Below are 18195 nucleotides of genomic sequence, written 5' to 3' on the forward strand. Positions count from 1 at the left end.
GTATATGATGATTTGGAGCTATACAAATACAATTTTATAGAATTTTATAGAAACAAAAGTTATAAGAATTTACATAAATCACAAAGACCAAATATAAACAAATTTTGATGATATAACTAATTCAATTGTCCAGCAATTACTACATAATGAAAATAAACAGGATAACATTTAAAAGTCTTTATTTCTCCTTTGTCAACAGAAAACATTTAAGAACAGAATCACAGTGTAGAACCTTTAAGTGCAAATGAACAATGTAAAAAATAATAACAAAGATGTCTTTGATTAGTTCTACCCCCCCACACCACATGGAATTGTATACTGCAAACAAAACTCTTTTGAACGCTAAAAAGAAAAAGTGCTACTTAATCTTTGTCAGCAGTACAAATTAAATCTGCTTCAAACCATGTCTCCTTAAAAAAATCATTAAAACTGAAAAAAAGATCTGTATCGGCATCTCAATAAAGAATTTAAGATAATAAGTTTTCTTTTAAATCTAAGTGCCACAAACCATATATGAAAAGGAACTTCTGGAATAAACTTCAACGTTGAACATTTGTTTGTCCTGACTGCATTTCTTTTGAAAGGACAGTAAAGCTTGAGGTTCCCAGAAGGCTGCAGAACCACAAACCTCAACAAGTCACTGTCGCAGCCATTGACCCTCAGAGACGGACTGAAATATCTGCAGAATGCACTTATAATACAGCATAAATCAAACTGATACTTATGAAGCAGCATTTGTTCATTTCAGTGACTGTGGATTAGATTAGAACTTAAACAAATGTATTTATACTTGTTTTGTTCCACTGACAGTACGCAGGTCTGTATAGGAATAAAAGGTTTTACTGGACGACAGTGCTAGAGAGCTATCGACTGACATATGAGGCCAGTTGAAGGAGCCATTATGTAATGTATTGTTTTGACCACTAGGTGATATGTAGGTTACTTCAGTGGAGCACCAGGTGTATATTAGTCAGTTAGTTCAGTTTTGAGCAGTCGGTGGTGGGGAGCACACGGTTCTTACCGTAGCTTAATCTAACAAAGACATTAATTCAATGTAAATTAAATTTTTGCAATAACTTCACCCAAAAGGACAAACTTGGGACATAATATCATAATTTTCTCTGTAAAAACTACGGGCCGAGAACATTCCACGATGCCTACGTGACTCTACAGGAGAGTCACTGCACCAGTCTTCATTGCCACCAATGCTCCAACCCATCATTTGCATAAATGCCCCCTGAACCATTTAGGCAATGTGGTTTGTGAATGAGTCCACTGCAGTCATCTCTCCAAATCAATACGATCACAGATATTTCACAGTTACCGTGTTGGTTTTACTTTCCCCACAGTGGCTCAAAGCCTCTCTTGTTCCACATGGCAGCCGTCCAGCAGAGATGAGCCAGGAAGCGAGAAAATTTCCTTTCCAACCGCAAGTCAGTCTTGTGACTTCAACGCTGAACATAAACACTTTTCAGCAACTGGCTTTCTGACTATTCACTTTATTTGCTTTGAACTGTGTGGCACTGACAGGGCGCTGACTACATGCAGCTTTGTTACGGCACCTGTGTTTCTGGATGCATCAGCTGCTGCACCACCAGGTCTATGTTGACGATGGGACTGAAGTAGAGCGCCCAGTAGAAGAAGCAGTTGCACACAAACTGAGGGACTAAAGGCCACAGGACGGCAAAGACAAACCCCTGAGATAACATCGTCCACGTGTGGCTCCACATCATCTGTGGCAGAAACCTAAAGAGAGAGGAAGATACGAGTTAAACGAGTAACGACTGATTGAGTCCTCTGGAGTTCAATTAGGACTGTACATAAACATGGACAAACACAATGTGGACCCACTCAGGGAAACACTGCTTCATAGCACCATGTAGCCGTCATCACAGGTTGGCATTGTGGATAATTTAGGAGCCAGGTTTTGACAAGAAAGAAAAACTCATGAACACCCAGCCCTCCCACTGCGTGTACCTGATCCCGGCTGTCGTGCAGAGTCTCCACAGGGCACAGCCTTCCAGCACAGACATGAGCGCGGCGTTCACGATGATGAAGCGAGATGTCCAGTAGTGGACGGCCAACCAGTCCCAAGCAAACTCAGCTATTAGCTGGTATGGAAGCAGGAGGTACTTCACCAGAAACTCCGCCCACTGCTGCCAGTTGGGCTCCAGCTGCCAAACACGAGAACACGTTTTACAGTACAATCAGTAACACACAAATCTGTAACGTCAATAGTTCTGTTCATATTCAGTGTGCATGTAAATGTCGCAGTAGCTGGACTTGTTCTCAGAGACAATGTTGACTTATTCAAAGAGTCACCTGTGTCTTGTAGAAGCTGCTCTCCAGTGATTGGTCACTGTGTGAGACGGCCGGACAGCAGGTGTGCAGGACGGGCAGGAAGGTTTCCGTGTAGTCGAACAGATACAAGTAGAAGAGTGTGAGACGAGGGGAGCTCTTCAGGGCGTAGAGCAAGAACAGAGACTTCCCAGCGTTAGCCGCCTGGCAGAAAGGGACAGAGGAATCACAAACATCCTGATTCCAGACTCACAGATTCAAATCTGTACAATGGGGCATTTTCTTAAATGAATGGACTGTGCACTTAAACACTAAAACACTAAAAGTAACACATTTCACACAACATCAGGGCTGGAGTCACTTGCCAGAGAATCAAATTCTGTGGGGAACGCTGCTCACATTAGTGTGTATATATCTGCATACCCAAACATTTTGTCTGAACTTACTTTGTATTCCCACAGGTTCTGAGGAGGTTTGACTCCCAGAGCTTTAACTCTGTCCAGTTCGGCCAAAATGGCTCGTCGGTGAGCCTGACTCTCGATGCTGTACGGCGGCTTCAACAACTCCTCATCATCGAGCATCAACAGCAGCCTGAAGCAAAGAAATCCACACCACACTGGATCAGCAGGAAACTCAAACTTCCATATTTTACTCTGTACCATTAAACCGGTCGGCGACAGAGAGAACATACTAAAAAGAAAGTATGATGGTAATTTTCATGCTAATTATTGAGTAATTAGCATTTGATTAATCTATAATTTCTAACAACAACAAATCCTCACACTGAAAAACTGCAAATTAATAAATATTTAGCATTTTTACTGAGCTTGAAGTGTATCTGCGAGTTATGGAAAATACATTCACTGATTGAGTTTTACGTTTTTTTACCTTCCATTGACACTTTCCTGTAGGAAGGGATCTCTGTAGAGCTGCGCCCAGGGCCCCAGATGTTCCAGCCAGGAAACCACTTCCTCTGACGTCCAGTGGGACACAGGCTTACTGATCAGCATGGTGTGCTGCTCCACCCCACTACTGCTCCAGTGATACACCATCACCATCACCTGACCAAACACAGACTTTGATGAACAAGGTACAGTGATACCTCGTTTACATTAACTTATACACACACTGCAAAGAAAAGGTTTGGTTCACAAACTAGACTGTCATATGAACTGCTGTTCTTACTGACCTTAGCTATGTGCCTTTACATTTAGCACATTTAAACTTGTATGACTGAACAAAAGCATCCACATCAACAGATGTTTTACACACAGGCTCAGGCCTCCTTCCGGTTTTCCCTGAAACAACCTGATTCAATCACCATGTTCATCAAAGAACTGCGGTCGTGCTGTAACGTGATTACACAATGCACATTTACTGCCATGTGGCAAAACACACATTGACGTTGCTCCCAAGTGCCACATGGACTAAATAAACATGTACTGTCTACATCAAATGAACATCCAGCCCCCTTGGTTAAAATCACTTTGGATATATTAAAAAAGCACAAATGTTGTAATCAGAATAGCAGTTAACAGTGAAAGTGTGACATTAATCACCACCCAATAATAGTTTAGGTTTATATCAACTCACTCCAAAGGTACATTTGGAAAAATCTCTGAGTAAAATATACAGGATCCTGATAATGAGAATCTGTATGAGCTCAGTTTAATTAATTATTCACCAATCATGTTGCTCAAAATTGAATTAGTTTAACATTATAGGTATTTGTGGCACTTTTTTCACAGGTAGTTTCAAGCAGCGCTGCAGTAAAAAAGCTCAGTATCGCAGCTCGGGACCAATTCCTCAATACAGAGTACCTCATTTTAGAAACAAAGGTTACTACATGTGGTTTTTAACACTTGTGTATACTTACAGCCACACATGTGAGCGCAGTTAAGACACCAGAGAAGAAGAAGCCTGCTCCTTTGTGCTGGTTTGTCCGGGATCTACCCAAGTTGTCCCCATATCTGAAAACAGACAGATATTTAATGAGTGTTTGCTTCGGTAAAACAAAGAGTCTAATACAAATTAGGGCTGCGAGCCGCACTGTGCGGGCCAGAGCACTTGATTCATTTTCCTTTGCACTGTCGGTGCTCGGGCCCCAATTAGCACAGACACCAGGTAAGTTCACACAGATACCGTCATCATTATCAAAGGGGAACTCCAGCAATTAACACATCTGGATGTGTAACCTTCCTTTACAAAAAAGACATTGATCAATTTTGATCCTTCTTGTTTGAAACTGCCCCTCTTGAGCGTGACAAAGTCATGGAAGTGCTGTTCTAAATCGATGGATTTCTAATGTTTACTGGGTTTACACCAAAACAACTTGTCTCGTGTTAGTATACTTTCCTACCTCTGGAAGGCCAACAGGCTCCGGGAGATTTGGGGGTTGGCCTGGATCGTAGATTTCCTCTGCTGAACGACTTCGCTGAACAGCTTGTCAGTTGCATCCCTAAGAAGAGGAGGATTATGCAAACCCATGGAATTAGTGATGGAATCACAATATATACAATTAAAAAACAACAAACACAGTTGGTAGTGCAGGTATAGTTGATGCAGAATAAGGCGAAGTTGTGTCAGAAGAGCACAGAGTGAAACAGTTCCATCCACAGTTTGCAGTAGTTCTGATAAGGTTTCTCCTTCACATTATTATTAGTGAGGACACTCGTTGACATAATGTATCCCGTAGCCCTTCCCTCAAATCTTAACCCTTCACTAACACTAACCTTAACCCTAAAACCGAGTCTAAACCCTAATTGAGATTATAATAAATATAAAATAGAATAAAGCCACTTGACGTTGTGAGGACAGGCCAAAATATTCTCACAACAACAAAATGTCAAACGATGGCTTAAAAATGTAGCGGCCCACCAGGATTTGTCCCAAATTGCCCGATGGCCAATCCAGGCAACCACATTTAGTCAAATTGATTATAAATTTGCAATGAAAGTTACCTTAGAGTTACCTAATTAAATCTATCTTGTTCTTCCTTTCCCTCCTCTCCTTCATTTTTACGTTCTTTCCTTTTCTCACCATCTGTACTCCACTGGAATTCCTGTATCCAACTGTATCCAATTTCAAATTAAAATCACTCTGCAGGGTTGTTCAACTGTGACTTGACTCGGTGTGGCCGTGAAAATCATACCGTAGCAGTATGTTGACTTTAGGAAAGCCTTCCCACTTCTCCCGGCATTCTGGACACTCGTTCTTGTGCGCGGATTCCCACCACAGAGCCAGACAGTGGCGGCAGAAGTTGTGGCCGCAGGTCAAAGTTGTGGGGTTCACTAAGATGTCGTAGCAACAGTGACACGAGAATTCATTTTCTGAGATGCCGGCGGTAGAAGACTTAAACTCGGAAGAATCGGACGAGGTAGGGAGGTCGTCCATTGATGCTCAGTCTGTCGTCTGATGAGTCCCACTCAATCTGAAACATGGAAAGAGAAGAAACAAGGTTACAAAGGAAGGACAAAGAGGATAATTAAAATATAGGCACGTTCTCTGAAAGCATTTCACCATAATGCTCTAAGTACTCATTTATTAGGGCCTCCAGAATATTGCACATGCCACAATTACTGTATATCTACTTTTATAGTTCATGAAAAAAGTAACAGTGCATCTACATTTGAAATAATCTTTAAAAAAAAGTAACCATGCAATATAAACACAAGGAATTATTAAAAAAAAACACATATACAGCTTATAAACAGTGGAGGAAGAAGCACATCAGACATGGAATTGCACAGATAACTGAAGTGAAAGTGTCCAGCAGTTTCGGGTTTGTACACTTTAGCTGTTTTACTTTTCATTCGGTGGAATTGTGAATGTGAGGCCTTGATAATCTGGTGCTAGCACCGTTAGGACTAAACAACTTATTCCACCATTACAAAATCAACATCACATGATTTCAGCACCAACATGTTGTTTCACGGTTTACACTGTTTTGAATGGAGGAAGGCGTGTCGTGATAGCATTAACTAACAAGCTAATACACACACACACACACACACATACATATACACATAGAAAATAATACCCCCGTCAGTACTGAACTATAAACCAGATATAAAACCACTAGTCCCCGCTGGTTTAACCACTGACACTGTGTTGTACTGGGAAACCAGCTGACGTGAACCCATCACTGTTAGCCGCATCCGGGCTAGCTAGCTGCTAGCTACAAGCTACGTCAACATGTACACGTTGCCTCACGACTCTGCCACTAACAACCCCCAGTAAGAAAAGACTGGTTTTACTGTCCCCGCAGATAGTAAACTGGGCCATGGGTCGCTTTTAAGGCTGATAGTGGGTAGTTAACCAGTAACTGAGCGGTAGCTAACAGTGGGAGCTAGGCTATGGTTGCTAAAGTTAATGACAGCTACAGCGACGTGGTGGCGTCGTACCTCGCCTCAGGAGTGTGTCCGAGCAGGTGACCAGCAGCAGGGGAACATCTCGGTGTGCTGGACCAGCTCGCAGCCTGTGGTTGAACCGGTTCGACTCGAATCAAACCCAACACGGAGCTTGTAAACATCCAGCTTCCGTCTCCATGGCTCCGCTGCTGCTGCTGCTGCTGCTTCCTCACGCGCACATACCTGATGACGCTCACCTGTTCTGGTAGGATCACGTGAGGGTCCCTGCAGGAGACATGTGGGTCAGAGGAGGGTTTGAGTCATAGACTGGTTTGAGTCATACACTGGTTTGAGTCATAGACTGGTTTGAGTCATACACTGGTTTGAGTCCAGTGGTTTCTTCCTCCTCCTCAGCGATGAAGACACAGCTGGTTTCACACATGTGGCTTTTAAAAGCTGCTTCAGTTCAAAGTCCAGAGCACGAGAACACGTCCTGTCCCTGATCCTGGGTCTGATCCTGTCACTGATCCTGGATCTGATCCTGTCACTGATCCTGTCCCTGAAACCTGGATTCTTATAATGGTGACAACTTCAGTGAATGATCGGCTTGTATTTGTTTTTCTACATGTATGCACATTTATAAAAAACATTGGCCTGTATATGATAGTCACATGTTTAAATTTATTTCTTATTTTTGTATCTCTTATGTCTCTTATATATATATATATATGTGTTTACATCATAAAGAGAGTTTGTTGTGAGGATAGCCGACACCGCTGTCGATGGGGTGTCAACAAAACCATGTGATCTCTGCAGCGGAGTTATTACGTGATGTACAGCCTCTGTATATTTTGATGCAGAATAATAAGCAGAAAAACTAAGTAAACATACCTTAGTTAAGTAGATACATAGTCTGTCAGTGTCTTTCAAAATAATATAATTAAATCTAATAAAAGGATAGTGCTGCGGAGAATGTGTGTTTTCCAGCTAAAATACAAAGGAATAAAATATAAATAGATATTTAGTTTTTTTTTACATATAAATGTTTGGTTTTCATCATTTTGATTGTGGACCAAACATCAGCCACAGCGCTGGTTGTCTGTTTATTCAAAGTTTATTAAAAAATAAATCACAACAGTCACAAAAACTGCTCTTCAATCGGCCTTTGAATAAACATGTGTGTAGCTGATAAGAAGAACAGTTCTTGAGATATACAAGTCACATACTGACAGAGCTTTCTGGAATCACTAGACAGAGGAAAGGTCACTGTTATTGATAGATCGTTCTTTTTTATTTTCTAACACATACAGGTAGATGGAGGGGGAGGAGGGGAGGGGAGGGGAGAGGGTAAGGAGGGGAGGGGGTTAAGGTGTAAGGGAGTGGGGGGAGCTGGGATGAGGGGATGATTGACAGGGCAGAGAGAGATTAGGAGGGTTTGAAGTTGAAGAGAAAACAGGGGAACCTCCTCCTCGTCGTCCCCTCATTCTCCTCCTTCTCTCTCTTCTTCCTTTCTTTCTTTTTCATCTTCTCCTCCTTCTTCCTTTCTTTCTTCTCCATCTTCTCCTCCTTCTCGCTCTTCTTCCTTTCTTTCTTCTCCTCTTTCTCCTTCTTGACCCTCTCCTTGTAGCTGTCAGTCTTCAAGGCCTGTTCCTGAAAACACAGAGACAACATAAGTTTCACTCTTTTCTTTTTCAAAGTCTGAATCGGAAACAAATCAACAATCCAATATTATTCAATCAGAATGAGTTGGTGTAACGTACCTGAAGCACAATGTTCTGCTGGATCGGGAGTTGTATGGCGTCCTCCAGCTTGATTTCCTTTTCTAGGGACTCCTCGTGCTCGGTGGACCTCCTTTCATCTAAGTCTCCAATTCAGCTCCTCTATTTCCTCGGACCTGCCCTCATTTTTGAGGATGTATTGCTGCAGCTTGTCCTGCTGGAGCTTCAGGTCTGCATTCAGGGAGACGACCTCTTCCTCTTTTACTTTAAAGAGGAAGACGACCTCGACCTCTTTTACTTTAAAGCTCATGTTCATGTTTCTGAGCTCCTTCTCCAGCTCCTTCTTTTGGGCTTTTTCAGACTCCACGAGCTGAATCAAGCTGGTCAGGTCGTCTTTGGACTTCAACAGAAGTGAGGTAGAAGACTTCAACTTCTCGACCATCTTCTTCCTCTCTTCTCCCCAGGAAATATTTTCCATGGTGATCTGCTTTTTGAGAGCAGCGTTTTCAGCCCTCAGCTTCTCCAGCCGTTGGGTTTCAGCCTCCAGGTCTTTCACCCGGGCATTTTCAGCCTTCAGCAAGGCATTTTCAGCCTCCAGTCGGCCGTTTAGTACCTCCAGCTCCTTCAGCCAGGCGTTTTCAGCCTCTAGCTCCTCCAGACGGGCGTTTTTAGCCTTCAGCCAGGCGTTTTCAGCCTCTAGCTCCTCCAGCCGGGCGTTTTTAGCCTTCAGCAAGGCATTTTCAGCCTCCAGTCGGCCGTTTAGTACCTCCAGCTCCTTCAGCCAGGCGCTTTCAGCCTCCAGCTCCTTCAGACGGGCGTTTCAGCCTCCAGCTCCTTCAGACGGGCGTTTTCAGCCTCCAGCTCCTTCAGACGGGCGTTTTCAGCCTCCAGCTCCTTCAGCCAGGCGCTTTCAGCCGCCAGCTCCTGGATCTCCCTCTGCGAGTCCTGGAGGGCTCGGCGGAGCCTTTTCTTCATGCTGCACTTGTGTTGCTCATCTCCTGAGCTTTTGATCCTCTCCATGTCGATTAACAGGTGCTGCAGTGTAGCAAGAAGGTTTCTGTAGAGTACTTTCTTCTGTAGCTGTGTACAAAAGTTTTTGTAGAGTATTCTCTTGTCTTGTGATGGTCGAAAGTCACTGGAGAGAAGTTTCTCGTGTGTCTGACGTTGGCTCACGGTCGTCGTGTCTGGTTCCACTGACAAATGTTTCTCTTAAATAGGTGAGCTAATTTGCAATGATCTGTTTCATTCTACAACACTAGTATGACTTTGAAGTTGATCAAAGGAGGATTCCAACTTTGATCAACTTCAAAGTCAAACTTTAATCACAGATGAGGTTTACATACATACTACCTATACATCTATACTATACATCTGTACATACATACATACATACATACATACATACATACATATACTGTACATAGATACCTACTGTATATACATATATACTACCTATACATCTATACTATACAACTGTACATACATACATACATACTTTACATAAATACATACATACATACATACTGTATTCATAGATACATACATACATACTATAAAAACACAGACACAACCTCTATCTATCTATTTATCTTCCCTGTGCTTTCCAGCAGGGGGCGGTGTGCGCCCTCCAGCCGGTGACCTAAAAAACGAAAAGAAGGGAAAAAATCAGTTGAAGAAGAAGTGGTGTCGTATCACAGTTTAGCTACTAGAGACAGAGAGACAGACAGAGACAGACAGGCAGGGAGACAGACAGGAGACGACAGGCGAGAGAGAGAGACAGACAGGCAGACAGACAGACAGGCAGACAGGGAGACAGACAGGCAGAGAGAGAGACAGGCAGACAGAGAGAGAGACAGGCAGACAGACAGACAGACAGAGAGAGAGACAGCAGACAGACAGGCAGACAGAGAGAGAGACAGACAGGCAGACAGACAGACAGACAGACAGAGAGACAGACAGACAGACAGGCAGACAGACAGACAGAGAGACAGACAGGCAGAGAGAGAGACAGACAGGCAGACAGACAGACAGACAGACAGACAGACAGACAGACAGGGAGACAGACAGGGAGACAGGCAGACAGACAGAGAGACAGACAGGCAGACAGACAGGAGGTGTAGTCCATGACAGCTGATCCGTCCAACAACACCGCCACAACTCTTCTTCGCTCTCTGTCCGTCCTGCTCTTCTTATGACAGCCATCACACCCGGCGGTCACGTCGCACTATGTTCGAGGTAACGTAGCTGCTGCCCGGGGCGGATCTGAGCTGCTGGTCGTTGTCCCGATTTCTGGATCATTTCACCCGCAGAGGGATAGAAGAAGTTAGCCTGTTAGCTGCGGGGTCCCTCCGGCCTAACACCGGTCTACATGTCTCCGAAGCCCCGTTAGCTCCTTGCGTGTAGCATTAGCTCTAACTGGAATGGAGAGAGTAGCTTTAATGCTAGCTGGTTAGCTGATGGCGTTTGTTGTAAACTAACTAGCGTTTGCGTCCTGTAACGACTTCAACTCGTCACTCTCCACTTGATCTATCCGCTAAATGTTAAGGTGGTGAAGCAAATGTCAAACATAACGTGAGCTCGAGCTGTGGAGGATAATTATAGTAAGTTTATTAAAGGCTGCACTGGCTTGTTATTGCTGCCATGCATTTAAGACTGGAGGCACCATATGGACAAACCATTAATATTAAGGGCGAACAACTGACGTATGAATAGCAAATCATAACTTTAAGATAGATACTTGTTAGCCTGGAATAGTAAATATGAAATAAAATGCACTGAAGGGGGAGTGTTTGCAGGACTTGTGTATTGAGGTGCATTAGTTTGACTTTACCCAGTAAACTGCCAGCTGAGTGTGTATATGTCTCTCTGCAAAAGTAGTGCCACAGTAATACACTATATACAAGTACAAGTAGGAGTTTATTACTGGCCAGCAAGGTGCTGCAGGTCCCAATAAGCACCATAAAGATAACTGTACTTAAAAAGAAAAGCATATTATCAGATCTTGTGATATGTTGCACATCTGTGAACTGAAAGTGTGTTGACAGGATGTGGTGAGAGCAAGAAGCCCCCATCACCATCAGGCCTGTGGCTGATTGGCATTAGAAAAACATTGAATCAGACATTTAGTGTGAGACCACAGGACTTTTAATGTGGGTCATGTTCTTGAAGCAATTTATTGAACACACCAAAGTTGTAAAGATGCAACGTGCCTCGCCCTCTTTGCATATCCAGAATTGACATGTTTGCACCACCAGATGAAACCCACCCCCCTCATTACCACTGCCCTGTGGTTTGTTACTCTGTGCTTCCGTTACTGAGTGTGAGCGTCTCTGTCCTAAATGTCTTCATAGGATCCTGAACTCCAAGATCCGTTGAGTCTCGGTGAAAATGATGACGAGCGGAACTTGCCACATCACGATCCCAAAAAAGCACAAGCAAGTCCTGACTATGAATGTGAGACACCAGAGATTCATGTCATCATCAAAGAGGAAGAGGACGGCTGGACTGTGAGTGATAATCGTGAGTGGAAAATCTTCAATATCAGCATCCATCACCTTATTAGATGACACACACACACAGTTACTCAGTCATGATTTGTCACATTTGGTTTTGCTTTGCTTTGTTTGATACAGATGAGAGCTACTGCTCAGGGGGAGAAAAAGAGGAAACTTCAGCACAAAGGAAAGACAGCTCCAGTTCAAACGATGAAAAGAGACTTCAGAGAGTTAATCCAGTGGAGAAAGGCTCAGAGGAGTCGAGTGGCCCTGCTCTCTACGACCAGAGCTCCTCTGCCAGAGACGGGCGGAAGAGACACATACTCATCGACTCTGATGCCAAACCTGAGCTCTCCTGTGTTTACTGGAAGGTGCCGGAACATGAGACGGTGGATGAGGGCAGCAACACAGGAGAGAAATCGTTCTCCTTCCCGGTCCGTGAGACGACCCTCAGTCACAAAAGGAACATGAGCTCCCGCCAGAGAACACATGCTGAGGACGGCTGCTATGTCCCAGACCAGAGCGTAAAACAAAGCACATCTTTGCCAACAGAGGCGGAACTACATGAGACCAAAACACCAGCACTTTGCCAAACAGTATGTAGAATTATATTAGTTTTTTAACAACATGCAAATATTATTCATAATCTCCTTTCTCTTGTGTGTTTTTTACTCATCTAGTAGTTGTGTAGTAGTGTCACCATAAAGGTTCAGTGTGGTTGAGGTCAGGTGACTGTGGAGGATAAGACCGTGATGCCCAGGACTCATTGATCTTCTTTGGTCTTCAAGTAGTTCTCACACTGCTTGGAGGTGTGTGTGGGGTTAATATCCTGCTGCAATATGAACCCTTCTCTGCAGAGATGCAAATCAGAGGATATAGCATGTCTCTGTGGTACTGGGGCTGTTTTTGCATACGTTGTCAAAGCACCCCGGTCTTTGGATATTCCTGGACACACTAATTATCTCTCCTGTTTGAACCCTTCTGTCGCTGCCATGAATCTCAAACCTGGATTAATCATTAAATAGGAAGTTTTCTCAATCATCCACTGTTAAACGTTGGTATTTATTAGCTTCACCTTGTTTCACCTCCTGGGAAGTGTTTTAGAAACTGCTACCCATCCTCTGTCCTGACCTATGTCCTATATCCTTCTTTTTCAGTTTTAGTTTTTTCCTTTAGCAAATTCTATGTTGTATATGTCCTCTGGATGCAATCCTTCACTTTGTTTAATTCGATTTAAAATGCTTTTACTAGCAAACATTACAGCAAAAGATTAATTACCATATCTCACTGTGTTCTGTACTTAGGATTCACCTGAACATAAGCCCCTTGCATCACACGGACTCAAAAGGGCATCTTCAAACTTGGAAGGACAAACCCTCCACCTGACTGTTCGTCTGCAGGCCGGGGAAGAGGAGGAACCAGATGACGAAATCGGAGGTTTAATCAACTCCGATGGAGAAGTGGTTGAATGGGATGCAAGTAAGTTATTCATTACAACATCCTGACTGATAACACTCACTTCTGCAAATACTACACATTTATTTACTGAAGGGACTAATTGTGTTTCAGCTTCCCATGGAAGTTTTAAAGATTATTTGTGGAAGAATATTTTAAATAGGAGTTGGAAAAGAGGCCCATTCTAGACATCAACAACCACATACATTTAAATTCATGAGGACTATGCTTTTCTTTTCTGTCGTCATGTTCACGTTTACTGTTTGATGGTTGGTTGTAACTCACAACATTAGCAAAATATGAATTTAGTTTACATTGGCTTTATTCTTCAACCTGTCAGGTGTATTTGAGCCTGAGCCTGATCATTTTGCTTTTTGCAGGTCCTGACCGATGCTCTGATTGCACAGAAAGTCCTCAGCAGAGCAAGGTAATTTATATAAAGATCATTTATTAATTCCACAATGCAAATGGATAAACAGAGGAAAAAAAATGAATTTAGCCATGGAGCTTCCATAGTTTGTCAACGGGGACGTCTCGACATGACTAGATGACATTGTACTTCGTAAAAAACTTAGTAAACAGAGGAGCCAGTCTTCAGTGTCACTGCTGGTTAGATACAGTAAACAGATTAATCCTTTGCCAGTTGCATTTGCAGTAGAGCTAACTGTCGTAATAATGTAACTAACTCTGCTGTGTTTTCAGTGCTAAAGTGCTGTTTACTCAGGGAGGGTATAATTCTGATGGTTTTTAATGATTATGATCACAGGGTGTCAGCTTGTCCGAGTCTCAGCTGCAAAGCCAAAGCCAGAGAGACAACAGTAGTCCAACGCTCATCATGGAAGTTGTGTCTGTGGGAGACGATGAAGAAAGGGAAGAAGGGGAGGAGAAAGAGAGAGTAGTAAAGATGGCAACCGTTTCCCCTTTTTACCGTGGTAAATGTAAATCAGAAGGAATAATAAAAAACTGTTCAGGTTGTGTATGTGATAGTTGTCTCAGTTCTGATGTGATATTTTCTTCCACGTGACGTTTGCAGGAAAGAGACACAGAAGAAAGAAAAAGGTCTCAGAAATAAAATCACGGGGCGTCTCTGATAAACAGGTTCCTGCAAATCCTGGTGAGTGGACTGAGCACCTTCACTACGTAGGTTCAATTAGGACATGATGAGGTTTCAGAGGAGACAGGATAAGATTAGTTTTATTACAGTCTTGTACTCAGAAGTCATTCATTACCATAAACTGTGTCGTTTTCCATACTGAAATATCTTCTGCCGTTCTTTTTATATCACCAAGCAAAGAGAAGAGGCAGAAGAAAGATTTCAGAAACACCACCGTTGTCTGAAGATTTGGAGGCAGAGCCTGGAAGTGAGTGTTCCTCTGGACTTTTATGGAGATTGTGTTTATTTATCTGACAGTGTTTGTTATAATATATTTTGTTTTTGATTATAGTATCAAGGCGTACCCGAAGAAAGATCAACTTCCCCACCATAGTGGAATCGGAAACCCCAAACCCCAAAACTGTCCCTCGTGCCACAGGTAGGACAAAATACAATTTTGTTCACTAGTACGGTTGGGTTTTTATTGAGTTGACACTTCTTTAACACATTCCAACATATTATTCTGTTTGACAGCAAAGCGACCTTACAAAAGACGGAAAGATAACAAACAATCTGCTGATGGAGGTGGAAAAACTGGTAAGAGCAAGTGAAATGTCAACACAGGCAGTAACACTCACTGCCCGCAGGTGGCGCACTGTTAAATTGCAGCAGTTATTACTTTTGTTGCCTGCAGGTGGCGGCTAACCCTAATATCTTGATCGCACCCTAGTGGGTGGCTGCAGAATAGTTACTGACTCCTCCGTGTTAGCAGCTGGGACCTGGGTCAAACACGTTCAATAACTTTTCTGTTGTTTAAGGTAGTTTTTATCACACTGATGCATGTTCAATTGTTCATGGTTCCAGTAAGTTTGGTTTGTAATCGTTACACTAGCAGCCTAACGTTGTAATTTCACATAAGTTTTTCGCCCACTCAGGGAAGAAGAACCCTGGCAGAAAGATGGTTCGTGTGCCAGTGGAAATACCTCCTGAGCTCCTGAAGACGCCCAAAGAAAAGATCGAGTACCACTGCTCCGTGTGTGGCAAAGAATTTCCTCACGCCTACAAACTGGAGAGGCACGAGCTGGTCCACACAGGAGAGAAACCGTACAACTGCTCCATCTGTGGCCGGGGCTTTAACCAGAAGGGAAACCTCAAAACGCACTACAAAGTCCACTTAGGTGAGATCTTTAAACCATTTGACCAGGAGTCTAACGTACGGGCTCAAACGGGTGCAGTCAAACCTTTGTAGGGATTTAGAGATAGTGTACACATTGTATCAGTCTTTTTTTATTAGGTAAAACTAAACAAATGAAAATTTCTTGGAAATTACATGCAAAAAATAGGACTATCAAGAAGTAACACACCTGTGTTTGTGAATGGTAAATGGATTGACCACTCAGAGTGCTTTACAGGACAAGTTGCATTCACACACACAGCAGCAATTTTTCTAGATGATTACAGACCATTCATACACTGTCTGCAAATCCATTGGAGGTTCAGTATCTTACCCAAAGACACGTTGGAACACCAACATATATATATATATAAACCACATATAAGTTAAAGTCAAACTTTTAAGGCTAAATCCTAATTAATGCAAATTTTATTTCCGAAGAAATGAAAACATACTTTGTCTCGTCCTCGTCTCTCTGAAGGTAGTAAAGGCGTCGTGGACTTTGACGATGAGGTGAATCCCATCGCGTCTGAACTCTCTGAATACTTAAAGTCTCTGCCCGGGGAGTCCAGGATCAGATCGTCCCTCCATTGCCTGGACTGTGGAAAAGACTTTGAGAGTCAGTCTGCTTTACAAGCTCACCACATTACCGCACACACACCGACAGCTGCTGAGTCAGACACCGTCGAGCACAGCACATCGCAGCTTCTCTTCTGCCGCCGCTGCGGTGTTCAGTTCGACGAAAAAGAAAAGCTGGAAGAACACATGAAATCGCACATCAAGGAGAAGCCCTACCCGTGTCCTGACTGTGGCAAGAGGTTCATCAATGAGAGCTACATACAAATCCACCAGCGCATCCACACCGGGGAGAGACCGTTCCTCTGCTCGCAGTGCGGCAGAGGCTTCCACACGGCTTCCTCTCTCAAGCTGCATGAGATGCAGCACTCCGAGGAACGGCCGTTCGCGTGTTCCATTTGCGGGAAGACGTTCCGGATAAACTCTTACCTGACAGCACACTACCAGACCCACATTAAAGACAGGCCCTTCATTTGTAGTGTGTGTGGGAAAGGCTACTCTCGAGCTGAGGAGCTGAAGGTGCACCACAGGCTTCACACCGGAGAGAGACCCTACGAGTGCGGAGAATGTGGGAAGAGCTTCATTTACCGCCAGGGTCTGCGGCAGCATCAGCGCACACATGCTGGAAGACGCATCGGACCGACCCGACAGCTCGGCAGACCGAAGCAACAGGCCCAACTGGACATCTAACGGTTGCTCTATTCGTGCATTTTTATGTTGTTAACTGTGCTTAAAAATATTGCAGTAAAATTGCAGTAAAAGTTCCTTCCATTCCTCCCACCTACAGTGTAGACGATTACTGTTTCTAGCAAATATCCGCGACAGAGTCTGTGCGAAGATTAATTTGGAAGCTTTCTGTGTTGTCTTTCCAGTATTCATGTTTTTATGCATAACTCTAGTAGCCCATCTGTACAATTCCAGTGCCTTTGTATCCTGCATGCCAAATATCAATATTTGATGTTAAAAAAATTATGCACAATATCCATTATTTTAAAATCCATGTTTTCAGAAATGCATCTGTTACTTTTTGCCGCATTTGAAATATTGTTTCCTTACATCTTGAAATATGAGGATTATCTTCTACAATCAACTTGTAGATCGTCCTTTGAGAGTTGATATTAAAAGCACAACATGACACACTGAACTAAAACATCAGCAAGCATTCACCGCCTTTGACTTCTTAATGATCTATGTCTTGTATCATAATTATTACCAACACAGGTAGTGATTTTTGACACTGATCAACCAACAGAGTCAAAGGGATCTTTAAAATCTACAGCTAATTTAATTTGAGGGAAAGACACCCGACAATCTTGTGTATTTTACTGTGAAGCACAAATGTTGACATCACTTTGGCTCCAGAGAGAAAGTCAGAAGATGTTCAGAGTCGTCAGGACAATGTGCCTCTGTACGAAATTAAAATGTTAATCCATTTTATAGTTATGTATTTCAGTTTGGATTGACAGGGTGACGTTTCTTTCAGTAGAGCCACATTACAAGACTACAATTTTAAAGTGAAAACTTATCTCTACAAGTAATATAATGCAGAAGGATTCATCCCCATCACATCTGTGATTTTCACCCATTGTCTTATTGTTTAATCCGCTGTTTGACCCCAGATAGTCATGTTAACCTTTGTCTACATCATTAATACAGATAATGTCCTTTCAGCTCATTATATGACGTCTGCTGCTGTAACACTGATCATTTGGTTTGGTCATAACTTTTCAGTTTGTCAGTCGGTTATTTGTTCAATTTAAATTGGTCAAATTTATTCCGTGCCATTTCAATCTGCCAATCACATTTATTTAATTCGGCCCGTCAGAATTTCCTGATTTCTGAATTGCTGGGTGGACATAGGGCTGTTTTTCTTTTTTTAATTATCCGATTAAAATTGATCTTCATTTGAATGAGGAGGGAGGAGCAGGATGTGGAAACTTTTGAGTTTGGGTGGATGTAGCCTTAATAACAAGGATCTACCAGTGCAACACTTGTGCAAATTACATAATGCATCAGCTTGTGGTTCGTTTATGATAAG

At 42.9% G+C, this 18195-nt stretch overlaps 3 protein-coding genes across 4 annotated transcripts; 1 reads left to right on the top strand and 2 right to left on the bottom strand.

The window, feature by feature from the left end:
• Positions 1 to 162: 162 nt before the first annotated feature.
• Positions 163 to 7167, bottom strand: LOC118124548 (bifunctional apoptosis regulator). 2 transcript variants are annotated; one of them, XM_035182523.2, is made up of 10 exons: positions 7025 to 7167; positions 6702 to 6932; positions 5450 to 5728; positions 4658 to 4756; positions 4175 to 4268; positions 3187 to 3359; positions 2745 to 2889; positions 2323 to 2502; positions 1978 to 2174; positions 163 to 1746 (listed from the first exon to the last, which is right to left on the bottom strand). In XM_035182523.2, exons 3-10 carry the CDS (start codon positions 5689 to 5691, stop codon positions 1554 to 1556), a joined length of 1323 nt encoding a protein of 440 aa, XP_035038414.1. In that variant the 5' UTR covers positions 5692 to 5728; positions 6702 to 6932; positions 7025 to 7167; the 3' UTR covers positions 163 to 1553. The 2 variants fall into 2 exon arrangements, with proteins under 2 accessions (XP_035038414.1, XP_035038405.1); XM_035182514.2 differs by lacking the exon at positions 7025 to 7167 and having other exon boundaries at positions 6702 to 7001.
• A 1068-nt stretch (positions 7168 to 8235) lies between these two features.
• LOC124854573 (coiled-coil domain-containing protein 30-like) lies at positions 8236 to 9385 on the bottom strand. Its single transcript, XM_047342401.1, has 3 exons — positions 9251 to 9385; positions 8408 to 9089; positions 8236 to 8297 (listed from the first exon to the last, which is right to left on the bottom strand). The coding sequence occupies exons 1-2, from the start codon at positions 9383 to 9385 to the stop codon at positions 8502 to 8504; spliced, it is 723 nt and encodes a 240-aa protein (XP_047198357.1). The 3' UTR covers positions 8236 to 8297; positions 8408 to 8501.
• Positions 9386 to 10376: 991 nt separating this feature from the next.
• LOC118124458 (zinc finger protein 37) lies at positions 10377 to 17319 on the top strand. Its single transcript, XM_035182297.2, has 12 exons — positions 10377 to 10600; positions 11716 to 11884; positions 11998 to 12455; positions 13164 to 13338; positions 13695 to 13741; positions 14081 to 14246; positions 14348 to 14428; positions 14604 to 14675; positions 14760 to 14846; positions 14942 to 15004; positions 15343 to 15585; positions 16063 to 17319. Exons 1-12 carry the CDS (start codon positions 10592 to 10594, stop codon positions 16845 to 16847), a joined length of 2355 nt encoding a protein of 784 aa, XP_035038188.2. The 5' UTR covers positions 10377 to 10591; the 3' UTR covers positions 16848 to 17319.
• The last annotated feature ends 876 nt before the right edge of the window (positions 17320 to 18195 follow it).

The sequence above is a fragment of the Hippoglossus stenolepis genome, chromosome 2 (genome assembly GCF_022539355.2).
Source record: "Hippoglossus stenolepis isolate QCI-W04-F060 chromosome 2, HSTE1.2, whole genome shotgun sequence".
NCBI lineage: Eukaryota > Metazoa > Chordata > Actinopteri > Pleuronectiformes > Pleuronectidae > Hippoglossus > Hippoglossus stenolepis.

Excerpts from the sequence above, each read along its gene's own strand:
- LOC118124458 (XM_035182297.2), top strand. Across the intron at positions 14,429-14,603 it reads ACAGGTTCCTGCAAATCCTG|CAAAGAGAAGAGGCAGAAGA; the intron begins GTGAGTGGACTG and ends TATATCACCAAG. Across the intron at positions 14,676-14,759 it reads TTTGGAGGCAGAGCCTGGAA|TATCAAGGCGTACCCGAAGA; the intron begins GTGAGTGTTCCT and ends TTTTGATTATAG.
- LOC118124548 (XM_035182523.2), bottom strand. The coding sequence starts at position 5,691 with ATGGACGACCTCCCTACCTCGTCCGATTCTTCCGAGTTTAAGTCTTCT. Across the intron at positions 4,757-5,449 it reads AAAGTCAACATACTGCTACG|GGATGCAACTGACAAGCTGT; the intron begins GTATGATTTTCA and ends TCCTCTTCTTAG. Across the intron at positions 2,175-2,322 it reads GCAGCTTCTACAAGACACAG|CTGGAGCCCAACTGGCAGCA; the intron begins GTGACTCTTTGA and ends CGTGTTTGGCAG.
- LOC124854573 (XM_047342401.1), bottom strand. The coding sequence starts at position 9,385 with ATGGAGAGGATCAAAAGCTCAGGAGATGAGCAACACAAGTGCAGCATG. Across the intron at positions 9,090-9,250 it reads CCTGGCTGAAGGAGCTGGAG|GCTAAAAACGCCCGGCTGGA; the intron begins GCTGAAAACGCC and ends GCCTTGCTGAAG.